The sequence below is a fragment of the Aotus nancymaae genome, unplaced genomic scaffold (genome assembly GCF_030222135.1).
Source record: "Aotus nancymaae isolate 86718 unplaced genomic scaffold, 86718_ANA_hifiasm-v0.15.2.pri h1tg000002l, whole genome shotgun sequence".
NCBI classification, from domain to species: Eukaryota; Metazoa; Chordata; class Mammalia; order Primates; family Aotidae; genus Aotus; species Aotus nancymaae.
This window is the reverse complement of record NW_026988413.1, coordinates 15,487,100-15,512,462: the sequence shown is the minus strand read 5'-3', so window position 1 is coordinate 15,512,462 and position 25,363 is coordinate 15,487,100. Positions and strand designations below refer to the sequence as shown.

Here is a 25,363-nt window from a genome sequence, read left to right as displayed (position 1 = left end):
TCTGGACCTAATACTTTCTTCCTTTTCCATAAAAGATGAGGAGTGAGGATGAGAGAGTTAATGGAGAGGAGAGAACTGTGTGTGTGTGTGTGTGTGTGTGTGTTGTGTGTGTGTGTTATGTGTGTGGTATCAGGGTTTGGAGGACAGGTTGGGGGAGGTCTAGTGTGAGATGCTCCTCTCTCACTGGGAGAAATTAAAGACAGAGGAAACAGATGGAATCCTTCTGGAAATGATCTCAAGATGGCATGGATTTGGAGGAAGGTGAATGCCTCCCAGATTTGTGCAGGAAGGGTTTCAAAGTAGGGAAGAATTTCTACCTTCAGAAATCCCCATCCTGTCCTCTGCCTGAATGACAGTAGTTTCTATGGTGGGAAAATGCCTGGGGTTATTCCTAGACTGTTCTTGAACTTCCTGAGCTAAGGTGCTGAACCTGCTCCCTCAGGAGGATTGAGAAGCTGCGGGAGTGGGTACTCGCTGCTGATTTTTAGAGGCTAGAAAGAAAGAAGTCTCTGTGTGGAGAGAAGCAATACTTGGAGAAAGAGACTAACTGATGAATAATGTGTTTGCTGTGGTATTGAGTTGTGGGCTGTATGTATAGGAAATGAAGTTTGATACCATACCACACCTAGGGTGGGTCCTTCATGCTTCTTTCACTACGGAAATTCCACCACTGGAGACAGATCCTCTAGGCCTTTAAACTCTGCAGCCTAGGATACATTGTGGAGAGAGTATTTTATTTTTAAACATAGCTGCTGTTAGTGTTTGTCTCAGTTCCACCACTAACCGTGACTAGACAAAATTCCTTACTATTCATTATAAAATGGAAATAATATCTATCTGATCAACTTCAGTGCAGGGATTTTATGAGAATACAGTAATGTGATATATATTTTATGTGGATTAGAGTATATTGTTTAAATAATTTAGACTAAAAGAGACACCTGATTAATTTAGGTTAACTAGTAAAGAATAGTTAATAAACCCCAATTTTAATCCCAAACCCCAGTGTCTCCAAGGGCTAAGGGTTCTTCCTAAATGCCTATTGGCAAATTACCTGTAGGTCCTGTTTCCTTACCTCTATTTGAATATTAAAGTGCTTCTTTAATTGAATTATTACACATTAACCTAAATGCTACTGTAATTAAAAATTGAAGCTATATACCTATATAAAAATATTTATACAAGTGGTCGTGGCATTGGGGAGGAGTTGGGAAGAGCAGGGATGCAGGGAAATGTGAAGTAAGAGGAGATGCAAAATAAACATAAAAACAACAGAGAGAAAATTATTTGTCCACGTTGCCTTATATTTAATAGTTTGTTGCTGCATAAGTGCTGGATTAGTATGGTGGGAATAAGGGGAGAGGAGAGGCCGAGCAGCTGGGCTTAGGAGGTGCCACGAAGACCTTTGATCACAAAGCTAAAGGGTTTTTGGTTTATTCAGAGATCCATGAAAGGCTTGAATACAGGAGATCCAAATGACCTTGTTTGTGCTGGTCACTTGGGTAATGACCCAAAGATACCAGGAAAGTAGTCCTATTAAACTGATAACTGACTGTGAGAACTAACAGAAAGAGAGGAATTTTTAAAAGATTCCTAGGTGGTGGTGGTTGTTTTTTTTTTGTTTTTTTTTATTGCATTTTAGGTTTTGGGGTACATGTGAAAAACATGCAAAGTTGTTGCATAGGTGCATACGTGACAGTGTGATTTGCTGCCTCCCTCCCCCTCACCCATATCTGACATTTCTCCCCATGCTATCCCTCCCCAACTCCCCCCACTGCTATCCCCCCCACTGCCCCACAACAGACCCCCGTGTATAGGTGGTTGTTTTTAATGTGATTCTTTTCCTCAAGTTATTAATTATTTGAGGAACAGACAATTTGGACAAATTGGCAGGAATTGGAACTGAGGCGTGGGGCGAGATGATTTCATGTTTACACGTTACGTTTGGTTGAATCTGTGGGACATCCAATAGGCAGTTGAGTATACAAATCTAAATATCTGGGCTAGAAATACAGGTTGTATTGCCATCACATGTTACATAAAGTCACATGAGTGGTAGAGATTACTCAAGGGGTGTGAGTAGTTTAAAAAAGAAACTTACATGAGAATTTTGGAAATATCAACATTTAATGAAAAAGGATTGGGCACGGTGGCTCACACCTGTAATCCCAGCACTTTGGGAGGGCTAGGTGGGTGCATCACCTGAGGTTAGGAGTTCAACACCAGCCTGGTCAATATGGTGAAATCCTGTCTCTACAAAAATACAAAAATTAGCCAGGCATGATGGCGGGTGCCTGTAATTCCAGCTACTCGAGGGGCTGAGTTGGGAGAATCGCTTGAACCTGGAAAGGGGAGGTTGCAGCGAACTGAGATGGTGCCACTAGGGGACCAAGCAAGACTCCATCTCAAAAAACAAAAAAAAAGAAAAAGAAAAAGCCAGAAATGCAGGGGGAAAACCAAGATTCCTATCAAGGAATCCATAGGTGGAAAGTTTGATAGAGGAGGAAGTGTTTGGTAGCGCTAGAAGATTAAGGCAGCACCCATTGTATTCAGCCACTTATGTCATTAGTAGCCTTGGTGGAAGCATTTCCAGTGAAATGCAGAAAACACAGCCAAGCCCGTAATACAATTAGGAAGGGAATTATCATTTTGGAAGATTAGCTATGAAAGGAAAAAGAAAGTTATTATGCTACCTGGAGAAGCACACAGTCATTAACAGAGTTTGGGGTGATTTGGGTGATACATTTATGAAGGAAAAATATTCAGAGAGTGAAGTTGATAATGCAAGAAAAGAAGAGATAATTAGTGGAATAAGATTTTTGAGAAATTCAACAGCTGTGAGATCTAGATAATAGATGCAAGGATTATGCTTAAACAAGAAGAGGAAAAACCGTTTCATTGAGAATAGAGGGGGAAAAATAAGAATTTACCTAGATGTGTATAACCTTTGTGGAAAAGCTTGGGTTGAGAAGCAGAGAGAGGAAATAGTTTCTGCAAAATAGTTACTTTCTATGTGATATCGGAGATGGTATTGCATTAGAATAAGAACATAGGTAACAGAGGTTAGGCCTGAAAAGAAGGATAGAAGGACCAATTTTTAAAAGTACTGCTGTGAGGCCGGGCACAGTTGGCTCATGCCTGTAACCCCAGCACTGTGGGAGGCTGAGGCAGGAGTCTGAGACCACCATGGCCAACATGGTGAAACCCTATCTCTACTAAAAATACAAAAAAATTGGCCAGACACAGTGGCATGCAACTGTAATCCCAGCTACTCAGGAGGCTGAGGCAGGAAAATCCCTTGAACCTGGGAGGTGGCTGAGATCGCACCACTGCACTCCAGGGTGAGACTCCGTCTCAAAAAAAGAAAACAAGAGGCACTGTCAAGACCATCAGTCAGCTTGCAGGCCCAGTTTATTTAGGAGACTATGAGCCTCCGTGGCCTCTCCCTTGAGCTAGGTATGTCAGCACAGAAGGTAGATGTTTGGATGGACAGTTTCATCCTGCAGATTCTGTTAGGAGGTAGGGAGCAAGGAAGATGAGAGCAACGGCACGTTAAACAATCAATACTGAGGGCTAGGTCAAACAGGGTTAACAGCTAGGAAGGGCTAAGAGATTTAAAGGAAATGGAAAGAAAGCAGCAGCCTTGATATGATAAAATACTTTTTAAAAATAAAGTAAGGCAATGAGACAGTAAAAGGACATATCCTCATTTACATATGGATTTACAATTTCAAAAGTGGAACAGTTCTGAGGATAAATTCCAGGGGCTAGCTAACATATGGGATGACGGAGATGCAATGGCGATGAAGTCATTGCAGCTGACGGCTGTCATGGATCTGTGAGACATATAATAATGTTATATTTACTTTAATTAGATCAGAAAAATGGGAGCACATCCAGTGTCTGATCTAATTTTTGTAGATGAAGAAATACAGGTCCAAATAGGTAAATAGCCCATCTGTTAGTAAGAAAATCAGGTTAAGCATTCAAGCTCTTTGATTCCCAGTTCAGTACGTCTTCCAATATAGAAAATATTTTAAATCTTGGATCAGTGAATGATCTTTAGAATTACTGGGAGCCACCAAATTTATGTGAGTTGTGTGCTATGACCATATCAGCAAACCTTATGCTGGGCATCAGGATCATTTTTGTTACCAGATTCTTGATAGTGTCAGTGACCTTTAAACACTCTAAACAGTGACATCAGCATCATGCCCAGGGCAGTTGAAAGAAGAAGACTTGGATTTAAGTTTTGTTACTTTCTCTCTCCCTGAGCATACCTTCCTGTCTACTACGTTAGGTGGATGTGAAGATCCAAGCGACATCTCAAGGGTTCTGTGACCTACCTGATCCCCTCATCTCTCTTCTGTGTGTTATTCCACAACCTTTTCCCCTTCAGTTCTCCATGTCTGATATACTTTTCCTTGGACAATCCTCAATTCCTCTGCATGCAAAAAAGGCAAGAGCTCTACAGGTGTTGGATGTAAAGCTAGAGTTACTTAGGGACACTGTGATAAGTGGAAACAAATATTCGTTAGATTATGTAAATAGGATGCTGATAATCAAGGTCATCTTGCAAACAAATCCACATTTGGCTATAATGATTACGTATCCTCTTAGACTGGTGGGGCCTTGTGATTTGTTTTAATCCAATTATCTGTGTCTATCTAGATGGCGAGGAAACTCAGTGTATTGGAAGTCCTTCTGATCATCTTCTGCCTAATTGTGGTGGCCGTGGATATCCTCTTGTTGCTTCTTGTATTGGAGGAAGCTTCAGGTAAAGGAGATGCTGGTGGCTTCTGGGTTGGAAGTTTGGGTAAAGGAAGTCCCCTCTGGATGCCAAAGAGATTATTTTATTCTTTTGCCTTTCAGTATGCCACTACATTGCAGTATTCAAAATTCACATCCCCAATTAGTTTAAGTGAATCTCCAAAAGATAAGTGTTTTTTGCACTGAAACCCTGGATGTTAGTGATATTTAGGGTCTTCCAAGCCCCATTTGGTGCAGTTTTAAAATTAGGCTTACCAGATGCCTGCCCTTCAACCCGGAGTCATGAAGTCAGATGGCCTTCAATGAGAAACGACTGTTAAGGTAACAGTGGAAAAGGAAGCTAAGGTTACAGGGAGGTGGAGGTCTGATTGGCCTAATTATACCAACAACATGGCTGACATAGCTATGGTTTCTTCATAGAGCCTTTGAAACTGTTTCTCTCTCTCTCTCTCTCTCTCTCTCTCTCTCTCTCTCTTTCAGACACGCAGAAGCATCAAACAGAATACCTTCTCTTTCATGCACATATTATTCTCTAAATAATAAAATGTATGTAATTCAAAAATGTATTTTTATTTAAAGCTGAATTTGAGGTTTGTTCTGCTTGACAAGCTCACTTTATAGATGTGAATTAAGCCTACAGTGAAAAGAAGCTGTCCTAATAGTAGAACCCTACCTGCTCCATCTCTTTCACTTCTCTCCACAGCAAACATTAAGACACTTTCTAGGAACTATTTTAACTTTGAAAGATGACCTGAAAACCATTGATGTAAGCCATTTTGAGCCTATTCCTACTTCTTTCCTCTAAAACATTTTTTGGATAAGAAGTCACATGAGATTGCGATCCAGTGTATATAAATAATTGGTTTCTTTAATTTGACATAAAACTGGATCTTCACACCTGGATTCACCCTAAACCACATTCTGATTCATGCAGAGTAGTTCTACTTTTTTTTTTTTTGAGACGGAGTTTCGCTCTTGTTACCCAGGCTGGAGTGCAATGGCGCGATCTCGGCTCACCACAACCTCCGCCTCCTGGGTTCAGGCAATTCTCCTGCCTCAGCCTCCTGAGTAGCTGGGATTACAGGCACGCGCCACCATGCCCAGCTAATTTTTTGTATTTTTAGTAGAGACGGGGTTTCACCATGTTGACCAGAATGGTGTCAATCTCTTGACCTCGTGATCCACCCGCCTCGGCCTCCCAAAGTGCTGGGATTATAGGTGTAAGCCACTGCGCCCGGCAGTTCTACTTTTAACTGTCTTATATACTGAACTTTTCTGTTTATTTTTTTTGAAAGATATATTTCCAGGGGTTGAAAAGGGAGCTTTAAAATCAATTTGTTTTTATTGTGATGAGAACAGGTAACATGACATCTACCCTCTTACTGGATTAAGTGTACAATACAGTATTGTTATCTATTGAAACAATGTTGTACATCAGATTTCTGAAATTTATTCACCTCGCGTAACTGAAATATTGTTTATATGGATTAGCAACTCTGCATTCCTGGTTCCGCTAACTCTTGACAACCACTATTCTCTTCTTTGCTTCTATAAGTTTGACTATTTTCGACAATTTATATAAATGGAATCCCAGAGTATTTGTCTTTTTGTGACTGGCTTAATTCACTTTGCACAATGTCCTCAAGGTTCATCCATATTGTTGCATATTTCAGGAATCCAGTTTTAAGACAAATTTTTATTGACATGTATACACATATACACAAACAAATGTGGAGTCATAAAGATAGGGAAGATATTTGGGGGCTTTGTTTTGAATCAAAACGAAAGCATTAAAGGGTACCTGTTAATGCCCACAGTAACTGTTTGCTCTAAACTAAGATGAAATTCTGGATTTCAGATGGCTTATGGCATCCATAAACCAATCCTACCTCAGCTGTTGTTATGAAGGGCGACTCCACAAAGTTGCTAAAGGCCAAAGTAAGAATAGCCAATGTTGAGTGAAGGTGTATATTTCCAATGGGGCCAATAATATCTTCCAGTTATGTAGCCAGAGCCATGTGGTGTCTTTAAGCAGCTGTGCCTCTAAATAAAAGACTAAAGAAAAACAGTAAGAAAAAGAACTTTCCAAGCTATTTTAACAGGGCTTCCCTGGTAACAAAATAAATAATGTTGGATCCCTACCTGACAACATATATAAACATCAACTCAGAATTGATTAAAGACCTAAATATAAGAACCAAAACTCTCATACTCTGAATACTCAAAGCACAACAGCAAAAAAAAAAAAAAAAAAAAAAAAAAAAAGCTAATTGGACTTCATAAAATTGAAAACAACTTTATGCTTTGAAGAAAACTATCAAGAATGTGAAAAACAATCCACAGATTCAGGGAACATAGCTGTAGACGAAGTATCTGATGTTAGACCCTTATCAGATACATCATTTGCAAGTATATTTCTTTATACATCCTAAGATAATACATTAGGATATAAGAGAGCATATTCTCTTAGGATGTACAAAGAAATATAACAAATCCAAAATTTTTTTAAAAAGATTTTTAAATAAGTAAAACATTTAAATAGACATTTCTCCCAAGGACATCTGTAAATGGCCACTAAACTCTTGAAAGTATATTCAACATCATTGGTTATTTGGAAAGTGCAAAGTGCAAGTCAAAACGATATCGCTTCACACCCACTAGGATGACTATAATTAAAAACAGATAAAAACAAGTGTTGCTGAGGTCACAGAGAAATTGGAATTCTTATACATGGCTAATGGGAATGTAAAATGGTGCGGTCACTTTGGAAAAGTTCGTCAGTTCCTCAAAAAGCTAAAGATAGAGTTAACCACATGACCTAACAATTCTACTTCTAGGTATATAACCAAGATAACTGAAAACATAGGTCACAGAAAAACTTGTATGTGAATGCTCATAGCAGAATTATGTATAACAGTAAAAAAGTAGAAACAACCCGAATGTACATGAAGCGACGAATAGATAAACAAAATGTGGTATATCCACACAAAGGAATGCGATTCAGCCATTAAAAGCAAAGAGGTATTGATACTTACTACAACGTGGATAAACCTGGAAAATGGTACGCCAACTTGGCTAAGTGAAAGGAGCCAGGCACAAAAGGCCACATATTTTATGATTCTTTTTATAGGCAATGTTCAGAATGGGGAAATCCATAGTGATAGAAAATAGATTCATGTTTACCAGGGACTGGGAGAACAGGGGAATAGAAACTAACGGCTAATGGGTATGTTATTTCTTTTTCGGGTGATGAAATTGTTCCGAAATTAGATAGTGGTCATAGGTTATACAACTTCATAACTAAAAACCATTGACATGTACACTTGAAGAGGGTGAATTTTATGCTATATAAACTGTATCTGCTTAAAAAGCAAAAAACTAGAAATAACTGTGTTTAATTAACCTTGGACAAGTGTTAAACATTGTATGCAAATGTAGTTACCAGCTACTGGTGATCTGTTGTGCGGAGAATTGGCTGAAAGTCTGTAACTCTGCTGGCTTCCTTCCTGGAACTGTGATGATTACACTACACATTTTCAACGTTATCCTTTGATTCCTATGCAGATACTTCATTTACTCCAGAGTGTCCAGAGATTGACCAATCGGACAGGATAGACTGCACACCTGGCCAGGCGGTGACAGAGGTCAGAGAAATAAGGTCCTTTTGGTGGCCTACTGGATGTTATTGAAAAGCAATGAATATGTGAAGTGGGGAAAGGGTGGGGTGGCATGGCTTCTGGGCCTCTGATTTGTTTGGAATTATTTGTTTCTTACCTTATTGAAATAACAATATTAAGAATGTGAGGGAAGCAGGATTGAGAAAAAGGAAGAGTAGGAAAAGCTATCAGGAATGTTAATCTGTGGATTATAAAATCTAAAGTGGAGGGTGATTACAGGTGTTAGAAATGTACCTTAGGTGTGATTTCAAGGATTGTGGTAGAAAGGTTAAATGTTTGTGGGCTAGACTGCGTGTTCTTTGAGAATAGAAGTCATTAAGCACATGCCAGTAGGCAAATCAATAGTGATAGAAAATAGATTAGCATTTACCTGAGTCACTGGCTGAGTCATTTGCAGAACTCAGGCAACTTGTTACAACAAGAACATTCTGGAATTATGTTATTGGCAATAGAGGTCCCAATGAATGTGTGGTAAAGAACACAAGGTTTCTCCCTGAGTAACTTCCGTAGAATATCGGCTACCTGAACCCTGCTTAGTTGTGACTTATGACGTTATCATAAAAATTGTATATATTTATATATTTAAGTTTTATTTCTTTACCTCGTATTCTACATTCTATATCTTCTTGAGATATTAATTAGGTTAATTGAATTTTAGGTTAAATTTTAAACAATATTGACATTTTGATAATCTTGAATCTTCTTGTTATAAAAACATAGAAAGTATCTCTATTTCAGCTTTTTTCATATATATATATTTATTTATTTATTTTCTTTTTCTTTTTTATTTCTTTTTTTGAGACAGAATTTTGCTCTTGCTGCCCATGCTGGAGTGCAATGGTGTGATCTCGGCTCACTGCAACCTGCGCCTCCTGGGTTCAAGCAATTCTCCTGCCTCAGCCTCCCGAGTTGCTGGGATTGCAGGCGTATGCCACCATGCCCAGCTAATTTTCTATCTTTAGTAGAGACAGGGTTTCTCCATGTTGGTAAGGGTGGTCTTGAATTCCCGACCTCAGGTGATCTGCCCGCCTCGGCCTCCCAAGGGGCTGGGATTACTATTATTATTATTTTTTGAGACAGAGTTTCACTCTGTTGCCCAGGCTGGAGTGCAATGGCAATATCTCAGCTCACTGCAACCTCTGTCTCCTGGGTTCAAGAGATTCTTGTGCCTCAGCCTCCTGAGTAGCTGGGATTACAGGTGCACACCACCATGCCCTGTTAATTTTTGTATATTTAGTAGAGACAGGGCTTCACCATGTTGGCCAGGCTGGTCTCGAACTCCTGATCCCAAGTGAGGCCTCAGCCTCCCAAAGTGCTGGGATTACAGGTATAATCGTGCTGCTATAAACAGCAGGATTCAAAAACAATTTGCATCAAATTTACATGTCTTTGGGTGAACACTTGGAAGAATTTTTATTGGCTCTCTACGTAAGCATGGAACTTCCAGTCCATGGGATATGTACGTTTAACTTTAGCTGACGCTGCAAAATTGTTTTTCAAAGTATTTGTATCAATTTGCATTTCTTTTAGTAGTATATAAGCATTCATTTGCTCTACATCCTAATCAATGCTTGGTGTTTACTCCTTTTTCAATTTAACCATTCTATGGTTTTAATTTTCGTGTCTCTCATGACTAATGAGATTAAACATCTTTAGAAATGCTTATTGGCTAGTTGGATAATCGTATTTATGAAATGTCTTTTTAATTTTTTGCCTTTTTTTCTACTGAACTGTTCATCTTTTTTATTGCTTTGTGGTAGTTATTTATGTATTCTGGGTTCAAATCATTTATTAGATATATATCTTAGTCTGTGGTTTGTCCTTTAACTCTCTTAATGGTGACTGTTAATGACAAATAGTTCATAATTTTAAAACAGTTCACTTTATCACTTTTTCAGTGGTTAGTTCATTTCATATTCTATTTAGGAATTCTTGCCTACTCCAAGATCATAAAAATATATTACTATTTTTCCCTTAAAAGCATTATTGTTTTATCTTTCAAATTTAGATCTTTAACAAGTATAGTACTGATTTTTATATATGGTAACAGGTAAGAGTCCAGAAACATTTTTTTTTCTTTTTTTGAGACAGAGTCTCGCTCTGTCACCCAGGCTGGAGTGCAGCTGGGTGATCTCTGCTCACTGCAACCTCTGCCTCCCAGGTTCACGCAATTCTCTTGCCTCAGCCTCCTGAGTAACTGGGATTACAGGTGTGTGCCACCATGCCCGGCTAATTTTTTGTATTTTTAGTAGAGATGGGGTTTCACCATGTTGGTCAGGCTGGTCTTGAACTCTGACCTCTTGATCTGCCCACCTCCACTTCCCAGAGTGCTGGGATTACAGGTGTGAGCCACCGCACCCAGACCAGAAACATTTATTTTTCTTGAATTTTTAATAGATCCATCACCACTTATTGAACTGATCATCTTTTTCTCTCTGCATTTTAGTGACACCTTTACCGTAAATCATGTCTTCATAGGTATGGATCTGCTTCTGGAATCTATTTGTTCAATTATTAGTTTGTTCTTTTGCCAATACCATATTGCCTTAATTACTATTGCTTTATGATAGGTCTTAATGTGTGGTTGCAGAAGTCCTCCAAATCATTCTTGCTTTTCTGCAAGATTGCCTAACTTATTCTTTGCCCGTTAGGTTTCTGAATACATTTGAATTTTCATATCCGTCATAGCAGCCTGACAGTTTTCTCACAAAACCTACTAGAAATTTTATTGTGATTGCATAAAATTTACAGGTTAAATTTGGGAAAATTACCATCTTTATAAGGGTGAATACTTCAATCCCTAAACATGGTATATATCCTTCTATGTACTGAGATTTTAGTAAATTTTTGATATAGAGCCTTTGCATATGTCTTTGCTACATTTTTTTCTATTTGATTCTCTTCAAGTTTTATTCTTAAATTTTAATTTTCTGTTTCTCTGTTGTTGATATGTAGATTTAAAATTGATTTTTGAATACTGATATTGTAACCAGAAATCTTGAATTTACTTATTAATTGTCCTAGTTTGTAGATGCTTATTTTCTGATATGATAATGTTATTTGCAAATAATAACCATTGGAAGTTTTTTCCAATGTGCATTGCATTTCCTTCCATGTCTTTTAATTCATAGGTTACAAGATTCTCTTTTCTTTCTAAATTATCGATATAGTTTGAGACAGTTTATCTCAAAGTCAATATGCAGCTATAGTAGGTTTTAGAAAATAAAACTTTCTGGAGACTGATTTGAACTAATCCTAATAAATAACATTGCAATAAAATACTAATTATAGAAGTGGAATTTCCTGGTTTTGGAAGAAGTTGGTTACATATAATTTCCAGATTTTTTTTTTTTTTTTTTGAGACAGAGTTTCACTCTTGTTGCCCAGGCTGGAGTGCAATGGCTCGATCTCAGCTCACTGCAGCCTTCACCGGGTTCAAGTGATTCTTCTGCCTCAGCCTCCCAAGTAGCTGGGATTACAGGCATGCACCACCATGCCAGGCTAATTTTTTGTATTTTTAATAGAGATGGAATTTCTCCATGTTGGTCTGTCTGGTCTTGAACTCCCGACCTCAGGTGATCCTTCCACTTGGCCTCCCAAAGTGCTGAGATTACAGGCATGAGCCACCGCGTCGGCCTCATTTACAGATTTTAAGCATCTATCAGAGACTGTAATGAAGAAATCCCTGCATCAAATGGAAGTTGTACTAGACAATTTCCAAGTTAATTTTTAATTTTTAAATTATATTAATTAATAATTTCTGATTAAAAATGACATAAAATCTATTTGGAAGATAACTGGAGAATGTTCAAGTTTGGTGTGACAGAAAGTATAGAGAGCGGGAGACTTGTGAGTCAACTGCTATATCCCAGGCATGAGTTCATGAGAGTCTGTGTTACTGTAATTCATGCCTGGACTATAGTAGTGTCTCATACGTCTTCCTGTCTTCATTCTAAATCCACAAGGAAGAGATGTGGGGACTGAAATATTGGATAGTAATTGCCTCTGGGGTTTGACCTTTGGTATCTGGGATATTGGTAATGGTTGAAAACTGAAGTAGGAATGTTATGACAGACTGCTTACCTAAATGTTTATTGCTTTTTATAGAGGTCTGTGAACTTTGAAACGATTTATGACAATGAAACTGATCTTTTGAATTACGCTGACCCCAGTTTCAGAGGGAGCAGAGGTACTTAATGTCTAACTTAGGAAAATCAGTTATCCACAGGCCATCCAGACCTTCAAATTCTTTCTTCACTGATCCCTTCCAGCCTTTTTTGTTATGGGAAGAGAATGAGACAGGAATGTTAATTAGATCTATGGAGAATTAAAAAGTACATTTAAAAAGATTGTATGGTTATAATGTGATTGTTTTGTTTATTTTATTTTATTTTTATTTTTTTGAGATGGAGTCTCACACTATCGCTTGGGCTGCAGTACAATGACGTGATCACGGCTCACTGCAACTTCCGCCTCCGGGGTTCACACGATTCTCCTGCCTCAGCCTCCACAGTAGCTGGGATTACAGGAGCACACTACCACACCTGACTAATTTTTTGTAGTTTTAGTAGAAACGGGGTTTCAGTATGTTAGCCAGACTGGTCTGGAACTTCTGACCTAGTGATTTGCCTGCCTTGCCCTCCCAAAGTTCTGGGATTACAGCCGTGAGCCACCATGCCTGGCCCGTTTTGTTTATAATAGGTATGAAGCACTGACTTAAGGTATATTCACATTGTGGCTTTTCAGGAAAATGACATCAGATGTTAGCATCTGAAATACTTGTCAGTACTATGCCTTTTTCAAATGAGTAGTGTTGTGATATAGTCTTGTTTTTGGTGTCAAAATCTACACTGAACACAGTTCTTTAACAGGAAAGATTGAGACATTATAGCTGTGTACAGAATAAAATGAGAAAGTATTAATGTTTCCTGTCTATCTCGAAATCCCCTCCCCCAGAATCATCCAGAATCAAATAAATAGCTTAGTGTATATCCTTCTCCTGATCCTTCTAAACTTTTGCATCTATATATTTGTTTATTTTGTCTTAACAAAAATTTTATCATAGTATATATTTTTTCCAACTTGGTTTTTAAATTTAAGGCATTTAAATTTACTACATTATTATATTTTTAAAATAGGTTGCTTCTGTTGAAATTATCACATGATTTTCTTTTGTCAGCGTTGTGAATTACATTAAAATATTTCTTAATTTAGAACCATTCTAACTTTTGCTTGATAAGACCTATTCATATATTATGTAGTAATTCTTTTAATACGTGAATGAATTCAAATTGATAATATTTTATTGAAATTTTGCACACCTATGTTTGTCTAAGTGAAATGGGCCTATACATTGTTGTTTGCTTGTTTATCTGGACTGTCCTTATTCAGTTTGCTACCAGAATTATTCTAGTTTCATAAAATAAATTAGTAAACTTTCCACCTTTTTCTATATTCTGAAAATATAATGTATATAATATGAGGACATTTTATTCTTCAATTCATTTGGGCAAGATTTTTTTTTTTTTTTAGGGAAAGATTCTTAACTATCACAGTTTTTCATGATTACTGGTCATTTCAGGTTTTCTATATCTTCTTATACAATTTTGATTATTTAAACTTTTACTATGTAAAGATTCATTTAGTTTAGAGTTTCACATTCATTGGCTAACATTTGCCACAAATAAGTTTTCTCATGATTCTTATTCTTTATATATGTTGTCATTTTTCATTTTTGTTTTAAATCTTGTTTTTTTCCCTTTTTTATAAAAATAAGACTTGATAAGGTATTTCTATTTCCTTAATCTTTCCAAGGAAACTCTTAGATTGATAACAAAACATATCCTCACACTATAGTAATATCAGTGTGGAATTACAACAGGAATGACATATAAGCCATTAGTATATAATAGGAAGTCCTAAAATGCATATTCACATGCTCATATGTGTGCACTTAAATTTAGTTTGTAATAAAAATGACACTGCAAATCAGTGGTGGAAACAAGCTTGATTTGATTAATGGTGGTGTCTGTCCCCCATCCTTGCTGACAGCCCCATGCCCCTGGAATCTGGACGAATTCCTTAACAGAGCAGGTACTCAATGGATGTTTTGAATTGATGAATGTAACTTGCTTCTTTATAGTTACTGCTTTCGTTTTTATTCTATTACATACCTTTTGTGGGTTTGTTTTCTACTTTTCTACTGTTTTGGGTTGTAGACTGAGTTGTTCATGATCCATGACATTTTCTTTGTTTTTCTCTCCCTCATCTGTCTTCTTTCTCCTTCTGGAGTCTTCTAGTTGAGTGCTGCTATCTGAGTCTATCTGTCACTTCACCTACTCTTTCTTTTATATTTTCCATTGCTTTCTCTTTTTGTATTATTTTCTGGGATAATCTGAAACTTGATTTTTAACGTTTTTTTTCATAACACTTTTCTTTCATTGTTTTCTTTTGTAATTCAGTTGAAATATTAAGGAGTTTTAAATCTTGTTCGAAATCTGAAAATTACACATTCCTCATTTTTCTTTTAATGCAAGTGATACGGTGTGACTCTGTGTCCCCACCCAAATCTCACCTTGAATGGTAATACTTCCAGTGTGCCAAGGGTGGGCCAGGTGGAGACAACTGAATCATGGGGTCAGTTTCCCCCATACTGTTCTTATGGTAGTGAATAAGTCTCATGAGATCTGATGGTTTTGTAAAGGGGAGTTCCCCTGCACAAGCTCTCTTGCCTGCTGCCATGTAAGATGTCCCTGTGCCCTTCCTTCATCTTCCACCATAATTGTGAGGCCTCCCCAGCCATGTGGAACTGTGAGTCCATTAAATGTCTTTCCTTTATAAATTACACAGTCTTGGGTATGTTTTTATTAGCAGCATGAGAACTGACGAATACAGAAAATTGGTACCAGGTAGTGGGGTGTTGCTGTAAAGATACCTGAAAATGTGAAAGTAACTTTGGAACTGGGTAACAGGCTGAGATAAAACAGTTTGAAGGGCTCAGAAGAGGACAGAAAGATGTGGGTAAGTTGGGACTTCCTAGAGACTTGTTGAATGGCTTTGACCAAATGCTGCTTGTCTCAGATGGAGATGAGAAACTTATTGGGAACTGGAATAAAGGTGACTCTTGCTATGTTATAGTAAAGAGACTGGTGGCATTTTGCCTCTGCCATAGAGATCTGTGAAACTTTGAACTTGAGAGAGATGATTTAGGTTACTGGCAGAAGAAATTTCTAAGCAGCAAAATGTTCAAGAGGTGAATTGGGTGCTGTTAAAGGAATTCAGCTTATGTATTCACAAAGATATGGTTTGGAATTGGAACTTATGTTTAAAAGGGAAGCAGAGCATAAAAGTTCAGAAAATTTGCAGCCAGATGATGTAATAGACAAGAAAAACCAATTTTCTGATGAGAAGTTCAAGCCAGCTGCAGAAATTTGCATAAATAATAAGGAGCCAAATGTTAATTACAAGACAATGGGGAAAATGTCTCCACAGCATGTCAGAGGTCTTCACAGCAGTCCCTTCCAGCAGTCCCAGGAGGCCTAGGAGGAAAAGATGGTTTCATGGGCCTGACCCAGGATCCCTCTGCTCTGTGTAGCCTAGGGACTTGGTATCCTGTGTCACAGCAGCTCCAACCATGGCTAAAAGGGGCCAAGGTACAGCTTGGGCCGTGGCTTCAGAATATGTAAGCCCCAAGTCTTGGCTGCTTCTACATGGTGTTGAGCCTGTGAGTGCACAGAAGTCAAGAATCAAGGTATAGGAACCTCTACCTAGATTTCAAAGGACATATGAAAATGCCTGGATCTCTAAGCAGAAGTTTTCTGCATGGGCAGGGTACTTATGGAGATCCTCTGCTACGGCAGCGTGGAAGAGAAATGTGGGGTCAGAGCCCCCATACAGAGTCCCCACTGGGGCACAGCCTAGTGAAGTTGGGAGAAGAGGGCCACTGTCCTCCAGCCCACAGAATGGTAGATCCACTGGCAACTTGCACTGTGTGCAACAGACACTCAATGCCAGCCCATGAAAGCAGCCAGGAGGGTGGCTATACCTGCAGAGCCACAAGGGCAGAACTGCCTGAGGCTGTGGGAGCCCACTTCTAGCATCAGCGTGACCTGGATGTGAGACATGGAGTCAAAGGAGATTATTTCAGAGCTTTAGGATTTGACTGCTTTGTTGGATTTCAGACTTGCAGGGGGCCTGTAGCCCCTTCATTTTGAACAATTTCTCCCATTTGGAATGGGTATATTTACCCAATACATGTACCCTCATTGTATCTAGGAAGTAACTAACTTGCTTTTGATTTTGCAGGCTCATAGGTGGAAGGGCCTTGCCTTGTCTTAGATAAGACTTTGGTCTTGTACTTTTGGATTAATGCTGGAATGAGTTAAGATTTGAAGGGACTGTCAGAAGGGCACGATTGTGTTGTGAAACGTGAGGACATGAAGTTTGAGAGGGGCCAGGTGCAGAAGGACCTGGTTCGGCTCTGTGTTCCCACCTTAATCTCACCTTGAATTGTAATGGAATTTCATTTGTAGTTGTAACTGTAATTGAAATTCAATTGTAGGCTGGGCACAGTGTAATTCCAGCACTTTGGGAGGTTGAGGCGAGCAGATCACCTGAGGTCAGGAGTTCGAGGCCAGCCTGACTAACATGGTGAAACCCTGTCTCTTCTAAAATATAAAAATTAGCTAGGTGTGGTGGTGGCAGTTTGTAATCCAAGCTATTTGGGAGGCTGAGGCAGCAGAATCACTTGAACCTGGGAGGCAGAGGTTGCAGTGAGCCGAGACGGTACCATTGCACTCCAGACTGGGCAACAAGAATGAAACTCTGTCTCAAAAATAAAAAAAGTATTCAATTATAATTGAATTTCTGGCCTGCCATATTGCACTTCATTTTGCTATTTTATAAAAAGACTTGCAATTTTTTTCTTAAAATTATTTCTGTCATTTCATGTAAATTTAGTTAGATGAGGAAGGTGAATGCCTGTGTTTATTCTAACACGTTGGTACCAGTTTCTATTTGTTTTATTTATCATAACAAAATAATTTTATGTAAATTAATTTGAAAATTATAAGATCTTTACAAAATAAATCTTGCTAAATCACAACAAAAGTGTATTCATAATCAAACTACTCTGAGAAAAATCCACGATTTGTTTTTGCCTTGGACATAGTATAGACATTGTGAATTTTTGTGTTACACTCTGTCCTAGTTTTAATTGTCTCTAGTTTTCTTAGCTTCACCTTGCTTACTTTTTGGAAATGCTTTTCTTTTTTGCTGTATTGTTAGCCACTTGTATGACTCTTCCTCATGGGAAAGTCCAAACTGCTTGGACTGGCTTCTAGCCCACTCATGGTTAAAAATACTATGATTTCCAGCTTCATTCTCATACTCAATGTTTTTGGCACAAGAAATGTGTGGTTTTCCTGAGTTTGTCATGCATTGCTGCTTTCTCTGCCGGGAATACCGTTCTTCCGTCTAACTTCCCCTGGTGCTTTATGACGGGACTTACCTTTCATTTACCTAGAAGCGCTCCCCACCCCACTCCAAACCTACTAGGCTGGGTACAGTGACTGTGTGTTCCCTCAGCTCCTGGGCACACTTGGTGGAGCCTTCATATCATCATTGTATTGATTTGCCACTAGACAGTAAGTTTGCAGAAGGTACAAGCTGTATCTTATTTATCTGTATTATATAGTTCCATGTCTGGTAGATAATACATAGTGCACAGCTGGATAGATGCATGAGTAAATAAAGAGTAAATTAATGAATGTAATTATAACCTATCTTAAATTCTCCTTGGAATAAAATGGGTTATAAATGAACAGACAGATAATACTTTCCTTCCCTCATTTTATATACTGCTAACTCTGTGTCATTGTTACAGGATGCCTGCAGATGGAAATATAAGTGCTGCTGGTCGCCTGTGGCAGATGCCAATGTCCCTAGGTGCTTCTTCCCCAGGAACTGGGGCTATGAAGCCAGTAATGGCCATACAAATACAAGCACAGGTGAGCACTGCCCTGAGGTAGCTCCCTGGGAACAGCTCCTAGTGTGTATTAGAACTGTCTTTCTGACTATCTTTGTTAACTGCAAAATAAAATAAAAGCTAAAAGTTGGCTGGGCGTGGTGGCTCACACCTGTAATCCCAGCATTTTGGGAGGCCAAGGTGGGCAGATTACGAGGTCAGGAGTTTGCGACCAGCCTGGCTAACATGGTGAAACCCTGTCTCTACTAAAAATACAAAAATTAGCTGGGTGTGATGGTGGGTGCCTGTAATCCCAACCACTTGGGAAGCTGAAGTAGGAGAATCGTTTGAACCCGGGAGGCGGAGGTTGCAGTGAGCCTTGCACTCCTGGGTGACAGGGCGAGACTCCATCTCAAAAAAAAAAAAATGCTAAAAGTCAGTCTCTTTCTCTCTCTCCCCATATTTTGCCACCCCTAGGATTTACTGCCCAGTTGAAAAGGTTGCCATCCCCATCTCTGTTTGGAAATGATGTCGCCACCACCCTTTTCACAGCTGAATATCAGACATCCAATTGGTTTCATTTTAAGGTTAGTTTGGGAGTGACCGCTAAATATATTTCTGAAGAAAGCAGTGTGTCCACATTGGTCTTGAAGTGTGGAGGCAGAAAGTACCTCTCTCCCACTCTGCAGGAATCTCTGGATGGGATGGGCAGGCTAATTTTTGTTTGATGGGTCACACATAATTGGGTGATTTCGAAAATCAGGAACTACAGTGTCAAGAACTGGAAGCTATTCTCAGGGGGCACTATTTGAGATGGAAGATCTTATATAGCTCTATCTACAAGGAACTGGTCTTATCTGCAGTTGTCCCTCCTGTTTTTCTTTTGACAGATCACTGACCTTAATAACATACGCTATGAAGTTTCCCATGAAAATATTAACACAGTTAATAGCACTGCTAATGCCACCAATTTGAGCTATTACGTGGAGGTTACTGATAAACCTTTCAGCATCAAAATAATGAGGACAAGCAACGGAAGAGTCTTGTGAGCTTTTCAACCCTCTTTGTGCATCTTTGAACACACGGTTCCAATATTACTCATTCTGATTTACCGTGGGTGGGCAGTGAAATAAGTACAGCTAGTGAAAATGTTTGAATAGCAGAAAAATGTCAAAGCTTTTGCTGTAAAATAACAGTGTTAGTCTATCATGCTCCTAAAACAAAGAATACTAAAATGTAATACTAAAATGTTTGCTAAGTTATATAAGTATATATAATATACTTATATATAATATTAAATATATTAATATCATAGATCATATATTAAATATGTCTTATACAAATATATCATATTAATTATATTTACATATAATATATTTATAGATTATATATCTATATAATCATATGCATTTGTATTAAATATACATTTTAATATATATTTAATATGCATTAATATATTAAATATATAAAATATATTTTACATAATAAATATTTTTATGTATATAACATTTAAAATTTAATAATATATATTTATATATTACATGTATAATATATGTGATATATTTATCTATTTGTATAATATATAGTTATATATACACATAAATATACTTGTGGTTTACATATATTGTAAAATAGAGGGTTTTATTGTTTTAAATTATTATTCATACTGGAACTCAAACTTCATTGTCTATCATTTTAAATTATTTACTGTGAATCTTACTGTCAAGCAATGATCAACAGTTTGAGCTTAATTCACAAATTGTACTGGGAAAAATAGAAGTATTAGTGTCAGTAAAACCAGTATTCACATCATGGCACCAGCAGATAACAGTCAGCTCAGCTGTGTTATCTATCAGGCAAAATATCTCTCCTCAACAGTATCAGTATCCTTTTCCAAAAAAGGGGAATCAAAATACCCACTTTTGCTAGGGGCAATGTGATGTTGTTTATAAAACACCCAGAGTGGTGCCTGGAATGTAGTAGATGCACATTAAATGTGAAGTCAACTCTGCTCTGTTTCCCCAATTGTCCAGTCTGAGCTCCCGGCATTCTGCCACTAATGCTATCTTCCTCTGGAATCAAAGAACCAGAGGTGCCCTAGAAAGGCCTTCTAAAGTAGCATGAAAATTGATGATAATGCCTGAAACAACAGATGTCTAAGTGTATGTGGAAAGGAGAAGATAGCTTCCTGGCAGAGGAGAGTGTTTTCAGTGATTCTTGCTCTACTTACCCCGTGGCCCAGGTTGGACACGAGCATTGGGCCCCTCCAGTTTGCCCAGCAGTACCTGCAGCTATCTTTCCGACTGCCCAGTGCCAATGTGTATGGGCTGGGAGAACATGTGCACCAGCAGTACCTCCACAACATGACCTGGAAGACCTGGCCCATCTTCACCCGGGATGCCACCCCCACTGAGGTGAGGTGCCTTTCCTCCTGAGTATTGCCCACAGTAAGGGATACCCTCCTTCCTTTCCTAAAAGTAGCCTGCAGGAATACATCTGTATCTTGCTTTGCTCATTTTACATATGTTAGTGTTGAAGAATATTTGTTGTTGAGGCCCATAAACTCAGGAATATAGCATTATTAGAAATAAAAAAATTTAAATTAGAAATTTTCTAGCAATTAGAAATGTAGCATTAAAAAAAATCTCACTTTTAATGGGATATATAATTTCATGATTATATTAGAATCTAGTGTATATTAGGAAATACTTCTGCCAAATTACTACGTCTTGGTTTAATAACTGAAGGGAGGAGGGCTTCAGCAGGAGCCATGCTCAGCAGAACTCGGTGGACTAAACATGTCTCTTTTGACAGCTTTCATGCTGTTCTAGGTGTTTGCTTGTGAAAGTATGTTTCAGAGATGTCAGCGTTGGCATCACTTGGGAGGTTGTTACAGATGCGGAATCCCAGGCCATAGCCCAGGTCTACTGGATCCAAATCTGCATTTTAACAAGATCCCCAGGTGACTCACATTCGTATTGAAGTGTGAGAAGGACTGCTTTAGATTAGTGCCTCTCAGCTTATCTGGAGTGAAGGACAAGTTTCTTTCTTTTAAAAAATAAATCCATCACTGGCAATAATTTTGTAAAATATAATTAAAATATATTACTGGGAAAATGAAATAAAATAAAACCCAAAGACATACCAAAAAGGCCTGCATTTTCAGTTGAGCAGACTGAAATTACCCTTTTCCATTCCTATAAAAGAATTTCTAAACTGACTTTTGGTTTTTGCACTTGTCTGGTGGCTGACTGATAACAAAGGGTTTCGGGCGGTATCACGGACAATGCTTTGAGTCACATAGGTTTGTAGAGCATGTCTTGAAGCCTCCATTGTGCTGATCATATTTCTTGGATTTGTGCAAGAGCTGCGGGTTGAAGTATGGTGCAAGGGAGAGAGCGAGCTGACATTTTGCAGTTCATATTCGGCAGGAGATGAACAAAGCAAGTAGCACATTAACCTGTAGCCCAGCTACCAGCATCTGATGCAATGGAGGGAGTGAACTTGCTGAGCAGAGCAAAGACAGAAAAGCAGTGACCAATACATTCAATAAATTTTTGGTCAAGGGCCCTGGCACATATTGAACCCTAAGAATCGTACTACATTTGACTTTCTATAGCTGACATTTCTAAATTGTATAGTCACAAATTAGATGTAATGCCTTCCATCCTTCCTGTTTTTCTTCTTTTCTTTTTTCTTTCCTTTCTCTCCTGCTTTTTTCTTTAATTTTTTTTTTTTTTTTTTTTTTTTTGAGATGGAGTTTCACTCTTGTTACTCAGGCTGGAGTGCAATGGCGCGATAAATTTTTTTTTTTTTTAATTGTCTGTATGCTACCCAAGTGTGATGCCGTTAGTTTTTCTGGCTATAATTTTACATCTAGCTAAGGCTTATTGGTCTTCTCAATTTTGCAAATTATGTTGATTCTCTTTTTCCCTCTCCTGGTAATTACCTTTGTCAGAGTTATTGCCTTATGCTGCAGCTAAGGTTGACATTGTCACACAGGGAACTTGCAAAATGTTCTCCGTATTCTAATCTCAACATCTTTTGTTCTTACAGCACTTAGAGTTACACACACACACACACACATATTATCGCTTTTTATGTCAGTGTTCATCACAGCTTTGTCACAGATTCAATATTTTTTGTCTCTTTTTTATTAGTTTTAAGGCTTTTTTCACTACTTAAGTATTATATGCTAACTATAGAAACATTGAAAAAATAAAACTAGGCATACAAAATTCAAAATTACATATTACTATAACTTTCTGCTAATATTTTGGTATATATCATAGCAAATATGTTTCAATGTTTACAAAATAACTTGATTGAGTTATAATTTATAGGCCATAAAATTCACCTGTTTTAAGTGTGCAATTCAATGACTTTGAGCACATTTACTGAGTTGTGCCAGCATCATCATAATCCAGTTCTCTAACTTTGACATCACCCCAATAGGATCCCTTCTGAGCTTTGAGACTTAAACTCCAGAGCTCACTTCAGCCCTAGCCAATTACTAATCTACTTTCTGTCCCTATAGATTTGACTTTTCTAGAAATTTCATGTAAATGAAATCATACAATATATGGTTGTTTGTGTCTGTTTCTTTCCTTTAGCATAACACTTTTAAAGGTTTATTCATGTTGTAGTGTGTATAATTATTTTATTATTGTTGAATAGAATTCTATTGTATAGATATATCATATTTTGTTTATTCATTTTCCAGTTGATAATATCATTTCAATGCCTTTTTGATAAAATGTTAAACTACATGAAGTGTTGACTAAGTATATGTTATAGATGGCTTTTGAATTTATTTTAGTACGAATGGAAACTTTCTTAACACATAACACTATTACTTTTCTTCTGTTTTGCTGATAGGGCATGATTAATCTGTACGGAGCTCATACATTCTTCTTATGCCTTGAAGACGCCAGTGGATCCTCTTTTGGAGTATTTCTGATGAACAGTAATGCCATGGGTAGGAAGCATCTTTTTCTCTTCTGTAGGCAGCGATATGTTTTAGGATTCCGCTTTTATAAAAAATTACTTTTATGGTGGGATCACTGTTGAACAGAAGGCATATTGAGCCTACAATACTTTTGTTGAAACTGGAACCTGAAAGTAGGTTAACCTGTCTACAAATCCAGGTTATTATTTTCACTGAAAACCATTTCGGGGGTCTTCTTTGATATAATGTTTCCCCTCATAGTCTGTAGAAAATAGGATCCACTGATAGACACATTCCAAAATTTCCTGTAGGTTTCAACACGTAAAGTGTGCTTTCTGTCCGTAGGCAACAAGGCTGTGTTTTGTAGGCTATTTCTCATAGCCCATAGCCCACCAGAGGCTATGAGAAGATTCTTTCCCCTTCCAGAATCTTCATCCTCCAGCTTCTGATTAATAGCACTCTAAAAAGCATTTTAATTTATTTTTAAATATTTAATTATAGTCAAACTCATCTAATAAAGTTTCTAAAACTTTTTTTTGGGGTGAAGCCACTCACAAAGCCCAGAAGTTTGTATCTTTATGTGGCCAGGTTAGAATAAAATTTATTCTTCTTCTGTTTTTGTTTTTGTTTTGTTTTTTTGAGACGGAGTCTTGCTCTGTCACCCAGGCTAGAGTGCAGTGGCGCAATCTCATCTCCCTGCAACCTCCACCACGTGGGTTCAAGCAATTCTCCTGCCTCAGCCTCCTGAGTAGCTGGGATTACAGAAATGCACCACCACACTGGCCAAATTTTTGTTTTTTTTAGTAGAAATGGGGTTTCACCATGTTGGTCAGGGTGGTCTCAAACTCCTGACCTTGTGATCTGCCCACCTTGGCCTCCCAAAGTGCTGGGATTCCAGGCGTGAGCCACTGTGCCCGGCCTCTTCTTTCTCTTAAGAAACAAACAGATAAAAAAATCCCTCAATTCTTCATTGGTTTCTTACACATTCAGTATTTGTATAAACTCTAACAACAATCCTCTGATTAAAAGAACAGTGTGATTTTCATCCCTTTCAAAATGAGACTGAGATTTTTTTAGATGGCTCAGCTATTCATACTCTAGAGAAGACTATTTCCAACCATAAGATTCTAATAAATCTCATTTTAATCTTTTCAGAGGTTACCCTTCAGCCAGCTCCTGCGATCACTTACCGCGCAATCGGGGGTGTCCTTGACTTTTATGTATTCCTAGGAAACACTCCAGAACAAGTGGTTCAGGAATACTTGGAGGTTTGTCTTTGCATTTAGATAGTCGTTATTTACTGCTATTATCTCATATACTCATTATAAATTAATAAGAGAAAAATAAAAGTTATTAGTAAACTGTATGGATTATAAATGCTGGGATAGTGAGTCTTTCATCCATTGTTTATTTATTTTGATGACCTTTATTGGGTGCTTTCTGCATGCCAAAGAGACTCTGTGTAAGGCTGGAGAAATGCAAATAGAAGTCAGACACCATCCTACTTTCAAGTAACTCGTAGTCCATTCATGTATCCCACAAATCAGCAAAGCTTATTCATTCAATAAATTAAAATTCAGTGAAAAGGAACTACCTGAATAAACTTTGCTATTTGTATTTGACTCAAATTATAGAAAAGGAAGAAACTTGAGGTTGGGATTGGTGGCTCAGGCCTGTAATCCCAGCACTTTGGGAGGCTGAGGTGGGCAGATCATGAGGTCAGGAGTTCAAGACCAGCCTGGCCCACGTGGTGAAACCCTGTCTCTACTAAAAATACAAAAATTAGCCAGGCATGGTGGCATGTGCCTATAGTCCCAGATACTCAAAAGACTGAGGCAGGAGAATCACTTGAACCCAGGAGGCGGAGGTTGAGGTGAACCAAGATCACACCACTGCCCTCCAGCCTGGGCAACAGAGAGACTCCATCTCAAAAAAAAAAAAATTAGCTGAGTGTGGTGTTGTGTGCCTGTAATCCTAATCCTAATCCCATCAGTTCTTATTCCT

At 38.1% G+C, this 25,363-nt stretch overlaps 1 protein-coding gene across 1 annotated transcript in view; it reads left to right on the top strand.

Annotated features, from left to right (window-relative positions):
- The first annotated feature begins 4,634 nt into the window (after positions 1 to 4,634).
- MGAM2 (maltase-glucoamylase 2 (putative)) overlaps positions 4,635 to 25,363 on the top strand; it is a 118,697-nt gene continuing 97,968 nt past the window's right edge. The window contains 8 exon segments of the mRNA XM_064372796.1: positions 4,635 to 4,777; positions 8,335 to 8,414; positions 18,331 to 18,454; positions 18,889 to 18,998; positions 19,302 to 19,456; positions 20,654 to 20,825; positions 23,290 to 23,389; positions 24,515 to 24,627. Coding sequence (XP_064228866.1) covers positions 4,672 to 4,777; positions 8,335 to 8,414; positions 18,331 to 18,454; positions 18,889 to 18,998; positions 19,302 to 19,456; positions 20,654 to 20,825; positions 23,290 to 23,389; positions 24,515 to 24,627 — 960 coding nt within the window. The 5' untranslated portion in view covers positions 4,635 to 4,671.